The following is a 9930-nucleotide window of genomic DNA, read 5'->3' as shown; positions in this document are numbered from 1 at the left end:
ACAGCAGGCGGCAAGGACACAGCAACATTCCTAGTCCAGTGCAAGATCAGGAAACCCAGGCGGAAGGCTTTTTCGTGAAAGTTAAACTTCATTTACAAAGGACATCGTTGTTAGCAAAGAACTGGAAGAACATATTAAGATGAACAGCTTCAAGCAACCACAAGATGGCGGCACGTAGGTGACTGCGTGCCGGGTGGGTCTCGGCATGTCGCTGCATGCAGGCATTTCTTGGTTGCAGTGAGAAATGTCAAAGTGAGGACGTCATGAGAAATTCCTCTGATACTGCGCACACCACGACAAATCAACTTTCAAATCAGTAAGGCTTGCGCTGGCACCTACAAATGCAGCTAAGAGATGACTTTTTTTTTAAATGGTGCAGCAATAAAATGTACAATCAATAAAATGTACCTCGACAGTAGATTGCTGAAAACAGTGTAAGGAGTCCCACAGCACAACAAAAACACTGCAGCAGATTCCTCAAGCGTGCACAAGACTGGATTTAAACTTGGGAGCGGGTCTTCTCCACAACAAACAATTGAAGGTAGAGGGCAGGCACCAGGGTTAGATCTGGCATTGGGTGTAGCCAGAAGCATGAACAGCAGGCACTCTCCCAACGACGGTACCTTGGTAAAGTCAGTCACCAGTATGCAGGCGGTAACACAGCAACTCCCCTCAGTTCAATCTTCATACCTCAGCGCATTATCCATAGCTGGGTAAAGTAGATTACTGGGGAAGTGATGAAGCAGAGGAAACATGGTCAGTCAAGCAGGCAAGAACTAGCAATCAAGAGGGAGACAGGATACAAGTAGGCAGGAGCAGGTCGCTATTCTGGGACTGTCCCAGGACGGACTTCCTCCAAGACAGGCAGGCACTGGACAGCGGCAGGCAGGTAAGAACTAGCAGGCCCATGTTAGGGCTGACCGTTCACAGGTGATGAGGGACACCATCAAGAAGTTGTATGAAATGGATATCCAGGTCACAGATGGTGCTCTACCAATGCAGGTTATATTAAGTTACTCTGGCCAATACAGGGACAATGCAGCAGGAACTGGCACCTTGAGTTGTGGGCGACCGATGACCGGGTCACTGGTTGGGCTTGGCTGGGGGTGCCAGTTTGCTTGAGATACGTAGCTTTCACTCATAAAAGAAATTCTTTTACCTTAGAGTCTTAAGTTCCTTTTGTCTTGCTTACTCCACGCGTAGGGTTCTTTCAGATCGTCGCCAGTGTTGTAAGGAAGAATGATACATAGGCCGAGTTATGTAGAACAGGATAGTAGATTTATTCATAAGATTACTTTCTTGTTAGTTGGTTGCAGGAAACAAGTTAGATCCATATTAGGCCCCACCAGGAGCAGCCTCCTTGCTGCTCAGCCCCTTCCACACCAACTGATTCCTTCTTCCACTCAAACACACTCAACATTCTGATGGCATCACATAGACTGAGCAGCAAGGCAAAGGGCAACAATAGAGAGGATGCATTAATCACTAGCTAGATTATAACAGATTCCCTATCCAGAGGGTCGGAAGGGAACGCGCTCTGGGAAGCAGAGGGTTGGACAATCGAGCTCTCAGGAGTGGGGTGTTGAGAGAGAAAGAGGGGGGGGTCGCATGGAGCCGGGCGATGGCATCGGGCCACGTTCTTGTCCACAGGAGCCCCTGTGTTGGGCCTGGACCAGATGCCCAAAAGAACGTCAGAAAGTGCCTAATTGAAAGGCAGCAGTGGCTCCGCAGATGTAGCCGCCAGCTGAAGCACTTCTGTCAGGAGGTTAGTCCTGACGGCCACTGTAGGGAGTTCGAGGTGAAGGGCCTCAGCTGCCCTACGTAACATCAATGCTTAGCTTGCTCTCTCCTCCGTAGCCATGGAAGGAGGAGACAACATGCCATGGTCAGGTGAGGTGTCAAGACCACTGGCATCCCCCAAATCCTCTGCCCAGTCCGGATCATAACCAAATTGTTGTGCGAGAGGGTCCTCAGACCCCTCCCAGTCCTCCCCTTTCTTTGAGGTCAGCAAAACAGGCTGAAAATAAGAAGGACGGACAAAGGGGTTAAAAGGTGTCGGGATGAGCGACGCCGTTCCGGCGCTGTGTCCTGGTCGGGGCTGAAACTGGGGTCAACGTCAGCGGTAGCACCGGGAAATGCTGTGGTGGTGCCGGAGGGGTTGACAACGGTGGAGGTATCATGAGGTCAACCGGTGTCGACCGGGGTCCGAGCCTGGATACCAGTGGGTCCTGCGTCACCGGGGCTGAAGCCGGCGGTGATGGAAGGACAGGACCCCCACTTGGGCCCGCGGGGCCCGAAGGCGCACCGGCAGTGCCAGACGGCTTAAAGAGTCAGGCCACGGCAGCAAGAAACTCTTGCACCAGAGCAGGCGTCGCCGACAGACCCGGGAAGGGCGGGTAGACCAGCAGCAACATCGCAGGCTCCGTTGGTAACACAGGGGTGGCACCACCCGCAACCTCAGCCGCGTCGCGCGAGGGGAAGTCGAGGAGCGACAACACTTCTTCGACCTCGTTTTGGAATGCTTAGACTTACCCGACCCCGAGTGCAAAGACTTCGATCCAGACGAACGATGGTGATGGCTCCGTGACCAGTACCTCGACCTCCCTCAGGACCGGGCCCTTGAGTGGCGCGGAGCCGACTGCTGGACTTCTAGCAACTTTCGGGATCAATCCCGCAAAGTCTTCAGCGCCGTAGCACGGCAGTCGGGACACGACTTGGAGTCGTGGTCGCGTCCCAGGCAGTAGAGACACACAGGGTGCGGGTACGTTACCAACATCATGCAGTGACAGTCACCGCAGTTCTTGAAGCCAGGCATCCCTACGACACCAGGAGTCAATCGACTCGAAAGAATGGAGACAAAAAGGCCTCGAAAAAACTCAGTCAAAAAGTGACTGGGGTTACTTGCTATTCCTGGATCTGCGCTTGTTGGCGCAAAAAAAAATAACTGACGTCAGCGCGCGTGGGTGCGTCTAAGTAGCTCTAGCGACGTCATCTCAGTGCCAATGATGCACGCGGAGCTGCATGACAACGCCTACCGACGCGCAGGGGTACTGCTGACAAAAACTTTCCGGATCAAGTCTGACGCCTGGCGGTAATTCTAAGGTAAGGAATCTATCACTATGTGTTTCTTTCAGATAGTCAGAAACCCTGGGCCTCTGTGTATATGAGTGATTTACCAACAGAGTCTGGACTTCGAAATCCTGACCAGGAACAACACCATTATGGAGCCATCTTTGGAACCTTTTCTATTGGCCTGGTCCCTTCATGGTGTGCCAACATGAAAAGAGGACAGGAGTTGAATACTGACTTAAGCTTTAAAGCCATTTAGCAACAACACACTCCTATAAGGCTCTTGGAGTCTGTTAAATTATTCATGGGGTCACTAACACATTACTACAGCTATGTAAGGTTGCATAACAGCAGAAGTCAAGACCATAATTTCTCTGCTAATCCATTATGGAGAGAACAGAAATAAGGTGACGAGACATGAACACCACGAAAAGTCACAAGAGTCAGTGAAGAATTTGCTCTGAGAAATCCCACACAAACAAACTCTAGCAAAGAGGATTGGATCCACTCAAGAAATGGGCGAATGCACCCAACTTGTAATCACTACCAGAATGTTATGCATTGATGAGGTGTGGCGCAGCGGCCAGGGCGACTGACTCCGGAATCTGGGGATCACGGTTCGATCCCCGGCTCCTGCGGCAGGTTAGCCCAGCATCATGTGACTCTGGGCAATAGCTTGCTTAATCTTACCGTCGGCCCCCAGCGCCTAGAGACCCTTACAGGTGATTGCTCGCGCTTTACAAATGTGGATTATTATTATTATTATGATGCATGTCAGTTTCTTGATATTTTTGAAGCCATGGGCAAGACATAAAGCCAATTGGCATGGACTGTAATTATTCAAATTGCTGAAATTTGGAGATTGGGAGACCATCAGTATCTATGGAATCTTGAATAAAAACAGTGGAGCAGCATTAACTAGTAATAAGTGGACAAAGAAATATTGTGGTTATGTATTTTCAAGAGGGGGAATAAAACAATATTTTACGAGATGAGAGTACAAGCAAAGAAGTAGAAGAGTCAGCTTTGTGATGAAGAGGTTTGATTGAAATGTAAATAAAAAATCTTGGTCAGAGAAGAACTACATGTTTTCAAACTTGGAAAGGGCTCATGCTCTGAATTAGGGTCACCGTCAGAGATCAGCGCAGAGTATAAAAATAAAAAGTTGCGTTGGCCTGGAAATAAGCATTAATGGAAAAGGAAAGCGGCCAGGGCAGGGTTGTTGAATGGCAATGTCCCACTAAATATTTTGAACATAGTCTAGGAAGAAACAGATTAGTCTGGAAACACATTCAACAGATGGTGAAAATAGTCCTAATGCCTCAAATGGCTTTCTAGGTGCCATTAGTTTTATTTGCACCAACCGGCAGCTAGAGGCGTAGGGGTGGGCATGGAAGAGAAATCACCAGATTTATTAGGGAGGGTAATGGGGTGGGGGAGATAGGACAATGAGGCACTACAGAGAAGGAACGAGGGTAGTCTTTAAGTTAGATAGAACTGAGAGAACTGCTTAGTTTTGAGTCTCTAAACTGATTTTGGAAGGTTGGAAAACATGTCCATGGGTGTGACCTGAATTGTGAAGATGAGCCTGTAGTAGTGAGTAAGCCCATGGGATAGATACAGTGTTCACAAGATCAAGGGTAACATTCCTCATGAAGTTGATATTGAGAAGAGGACCACCGTGGCGAGGAGGCTAAGAGAGGTGATGAGCAGAGAAGATATTATAAATGTTGGAAGATGGGAGTATTTTGAGAGGTAATCTAAATGTTAAAATTGGAAAGCCGCCCAGGCTTAGAATATCTCTACCTTCAGTGTCCCAAGATGCAAGGAATTTGGGGGCAAGGAATAATTTAGGAGAGCCTGAAAGTTAGTAGCAGAGAACAATTCGGAGCAGCAGTCACAAAACAAAGATATTGGTGAGAAGAAAGCAAAAGTAAGAATAATACATTTATTTTATCCTTACAGCAGGAATGTTCATCTTGGGCACAAAATCAACATAGCCCTCATCACACAGAGCCCCCACGCCCCACTAACAAAACAGTTTCACTTTATACGTACATTTTTACTGCACCCGAGATGGTTGGACCGCATTTAAAGACGGTCATGAGTCCGTGTATAGTAAGTAATTCAAGGAAAGGAAGGTACATTATCACAGGACATCTCACAAGCTGTTAGTTATAGGAGCAAAACACACACCAATGAGAGCATAACAGGTTTTATTGTGCAATAAAGACTGTCCATGTTATACTGCAGAGGAAACCTAGGGCTTCTGCTGAACTCCTGGGGAGAGAGAGTGAACACACTGGCTTTCTCACAAGATTGCATTCTGGCCAGTAATAGTTACAGTGTGGATTATTGTGGCAATGACGGGGTGTGCCACAAACAAAGCGCAAACTGGTCACTGTCTGTTCATAACTGGAGCAGTATCTGTGCACAGTACAGGACCAAAATATCACCCCCTGCATGCACTCCATTACTGTGCAAGCAGGATCCACTGAACAAATGGACACAATCTGTTCAGTGCCAGCTGACATCACATTACGGTTCTGTAGCAGTTGACTACATGTTTGGCCATGATGAGGATCATTTGTACCATTGGGTTTGCTGGGACAGGGAATCTTGGACCATCACATCCTCCAGTTCTTCCCAAGGTTTCAGGTTAGGACCAGGGAGAAGCAGGGTCTGAAAAAACACAGGAAGTTAGGACTGCACAGCATGAAAAATTGTCTCCTCTTATTTCATTACATTTTTATACTTTAAGACTTCAGTTCTCTAAGTGGTGAGGAATGAGGATCAGTAGGTAGGAATTATTTATATTAACATACTGGGAGCAAAGGAAATACAATCATACATGCATGAAAAAGTGCAGCATAGGACCTTTGGATCTGATCAAATGCATGTTCATATAAATCCCAAGATAAGACCACTAACAAGCCAGTATAAGAAAACAAACAGAACACTTCTTCTGTAGAGCAATTTGGGAAGATCTCATAGGTGGTGAGCCTTTTGCCTGCATACCACTGTGGTGACAAATTGGGTCCTCCTCGCACACAAACACCTCCTCTGAGGGAATCAATCCCATTTTCTTTAAACACTCATTATGAATGTCTCTAATCCCAGCAAAGCTTGATATCTCCTGTTATGCCTCTAGTGGTACACAGCCAAGTTTGCTTCACTATCAAAGACAGAGCCTTGACAGTTACCTTGATTATGGGCTGCTTAGGGGGGGCCCACGCTGGTACAATCTTGCCATGCATTCTCCAGGCTCCATATGGGTTGGCCATGTGACGTTCAAACACCACATACTCCAGGACGTCTTTCGGCACATTTTCTGAGCCATACATCAGGCGCCCAAAGCGATCGTAGATGGCCAACGACTGTGGAAAGAAACAGGGACTGAAGTGACATCTGCAACTTAAATGGAATGCGCACACTGATATTCTGATATTAGAGTACCAACCCTCTACAACCACGAATTCTTTAGGACTCTGATACAAAAAAATGAAACAAACTTATTACCCAAGTATGTGCACACAGATCCAGAGAGTAAGACCCGCCAACTCGAGAAAACACACAAAGCCACTAGACAATTCATGCCACACCTCCCTGAACAGTCGCATCTCCTTCCACCAACCTCCCAGGCACCTCTGCTCAACTGCAACTCGCACACATCCCAATCATGCACAGACCACATTAGGAGGACTGCCATTCTCTTACATCGCTCCTAAAGAGAGAAATGCCCTACCACTCCACATCAGTGCCTTCTCCCCCTTCTTGAATTCTGCAGGAAGCTGAAGACCTGGCTTTTCAGTTAGCCAACCTACCACAGGCAGGGCTAGGTACACATAACAGGATAATCTCCCGGGTGATAGTGCACTTTATTAATACCATAACTTGCATGCATGCTTACACACAGTGAAGCCAAAGAGAGACTCAGTGACCACCAGATAGGGTGTAACCAGATGCAAAGTGTTGAAGCTATCTACCTCCAAAAACATGTACCTTGACGCAGGAGGGCAAATGTGATACTTAGTCATCTCCAGAAAACAAAAACCAGGACGCGAAGTTTGAGACCACACTACTTTTAAAGAACTAGCACGCAAGCAAACACATTACAAGACACAGCTGCCTCCCTAGAATGATAACACCAACAAAACCAGCACATGTACAGTGTGTGTGCATATACTTTCACCTGTACAACATTTGGGGGCAGGCAACCTCCACAGAACACATATAAGGAACAGAGGAAGGCAAACGTGAATCCCAGCTGTCTCCAGATAGGAAGCACAGCAGATTGCAAAGCGAGAGGCTACACCAAAGTAAATACATACCAGAATGCAGACTGAGACATAGCTGCCTCTAAAGAATGAGAATGCAGGCACCACCAAGAGCTTAGCATACCTGTCGTGTGTGCATGCGCACAGTCACCTGACCGTACAGGTTACCCTTGTTCACCATCTCAGGACAGCGAACTTGCACCACTCGGGAAGGCTCAAGCGACTCCACAAACTTCCAGCGGATCGTCCGGTATCGATTTCCACGAACCATTTCCTGGAGTGAAAGGAAGATGAGACAAATATTTCACAATAGCCACATCTACGAGAAATCAGGACAAATAGCTAATAGGAATAAACAATGTTCTACTGGGAATGTTAAAAACACCTATGAATAAAAAAAAATATATATTTGAAACATTTGTGGAATACAGGTAGGATGACCTGTTCCGACCAGAAAAGCCAGTTATTGTAAAAAAGTAATTAAATAATGCAGCAAGCAATGAAAATTAAAACGAATGACAATATCAAATGATGCAGCATCCATTGAGGAAACTGTACATTCACATGAGTAGGCCAGGGAGTCTCCACACAAAATCTATGCAAACAAAACACCATCTTACAGAATTCCGAGGCAGCACTCAAGCACACAGGCTCTGGCGTGCAACGATACTAGGATTAAAGTATCCACATGCATAATGCCAACTGACATGATTACGGAGACACTACACCAGTAAACCTATGTGCAAGCATATTCACAGAAACCTGCGCACACAACAGGTTCTTCCCAGGATTTGTGCCAGCTGAGAAGATTTAAGGCATTGCCCAGTGCGCATATCCTCCCTATGCATTGAAAACCTGACAGAAAGGGCATCAGGAATGCAGCAACTAGCAGGACCTCTGGACTTACAGGACCTACCTGTAGCAGCGAAAAGGATCTCCACAATCAGTAAATCTACTAAATAATCTCTCTGGGACTGTTTGGCTGGTAGGATCATCCTGGGTACTCTGCTAGCTGGAAGATCTCCAAAAGAACTATGAGTTAACAGGATCGCCTCTGGCACAGGATTAACTAACGAGCTCCCTTAGCATATTGCACATGGCCTAACGCAGCCTTATTGAGTACAATGGTACATGTGATATCTGCCTAATAAGTTTTAAGTGAATGCAAAAGTCCGGAGACTGATGAAGCCTCAGAAAGAGACACGCCCCAGATGCCCACGTCTGAGGGGTTCTGTAAACAGTGTGCAGTATTTCTTAACTTTTAATGCTTTAAAAAAGGTCCGTATCAACATAGTGAGTTCTGACATTACAAATGCACTGCAACAGGAGAGCAGAATTGCAGCTACATCAATTATTTACCTTGCTCCAGTTCAGACTGTACCATGTCCTCTGCACAAAGTCTATGCATCGTATACAGATAGCAGTGAGCCCTACGCCATGTTTATCAATGCCATATGCCACAGGAGACCTCACCTATCAGCTCCTTTCCTAAACTTGAAGAGTGATGAAGCTTTTACATGGTTTAGACAATAACACTCCTTGTTCAGACCCACTTTCTGAAACTGCACCAAAATGCTCCTGATCAGCACTGGAACATGAAGGTAAATAAAGTACAATCATTCATCAGAGGAAGAAGGCCACAGAGAGCATAGCTATTCCTCGTCGGTGTTGACATGCTCATTCTATGAAAAACGTTCCACACTAGTGATTAGACAATAATTTAACTGCAGAACCTCCGAAGTATTTAAAAAACAAAGGTGAGAAGAAAATGAAGCATTTTCCTCTCCCTAACATAGAATGCTGCTTATTGCATATTACTGCTGCCTGTACACAAGTTAAGGAGCAAGCATTTAGCTTTCTGAGCCAAGTGTGTCTGGGCTTTTAGAGTAGAACGCAGGTACGAGCAACCCATATTATGTCAACCATGATACAAAGTGTGCAGAGAAAGAACACTAACCGGATAGCATCGCTCAGTCACCAAGGCATGCAACCTGTGGCGGTTAAAACTGTAATGAGAAAAACAATATCAATTCATGCTGTACAAAGAATTTTGCTATGCAAAAATATGAATCTGAGATGGCTCTGCAGATGATATATTTCAATAAAAAAGTTACTAACCTAAAACATTAAACATGCTACTAAGCATCACTAGTATACAACAAGGTTTTCATCTGAAACAGGGGATCGTCCCTCTGACTATCGTACCGAACCCTTAGGCCTTGGTCGTATCCTGGCTAAAATAATCATTGTGGAGATGGAAGTATTTCCCAGACTCACAACATGGCTAGGGACACCCATCCATTTTCCCCACTTTGTCCCATTGCAGATTCAATTTCTCCATGGCTCATGTACCATGCCAAAGAAGGATACCCTGGCTGGAGCTGCATTCAAAACTCACTGCCAGCTCGGAATGTCCGCATAGCCTCTTACAGCAAGGAATGCCACTCTTATTCTAGTTGTATGGTTATGCACAAAGAAACACCCATGAAATCGGAAACAAATGTGGCACGCTCTATATACTTTATAAGTATCAAGAGCTAGCTATTTATTATGTGTGTGCCTCATATTCTAAACTCAAGCCCCA

General features: G+C 46.1%; 1 protein-coding gene across 1 annotated transcript in view; it reads right to left on the bottom strand.

Annotated features, from left to right (window-relative positions):
* Window positions 1-5268: 5268 nt before the first annotated feature.
* MRPL45 (mitochondrial ribosomal protein L45) overlaps window positions 5269-9930 on the bottom strand; it is an 86970-nt gene continuing 82308 nt past the window's right edge. Inside the window, exons 5-8 of the mRNA XM_086949204.1 lie at window positions 9304-9352; window positions 7471-7620; window positions 6273-6446; window positions 5269-5751 (exon numbers count right to left, since the gene is read on the bottom strand). Of these exons, the coding sequence (XP_086805330.1) occupies window positions 5653-5751; window positions 6273-6446; window positions 7471-7620; window positions 9304-9352 (472 nt within the window). The 3' untranslated portion in view covers window positions 5269-5652. The remainder of the gene's footprint in view (window positions 5752-6272; window positions 6447-7470; window positions 7621-9303; window positions 9353-9930) is intronic.

The sequence above is a fragment of the Lissotriton vulgaris genome, unplaced genomic scaffold, assembly GCF_964263255.1.
Source record: "Lissotriton vulgaris unplaced genomic scaffold, aLisVul1.2 SCAFFOLD_749, whole genome shotgun sequence".
In the NCBI taxonomy this organism is placed as follows: Eukaryota; Metazoa; Chordata; class Amphibia; order Caudata; family Salamandridae; genus Lissotriton; species Lissotriton vulgaris.
Note: the sequence above shows the minus strand (reverse complement) of the source record. Positions and strands in the feature narration are given on the sequence as shown.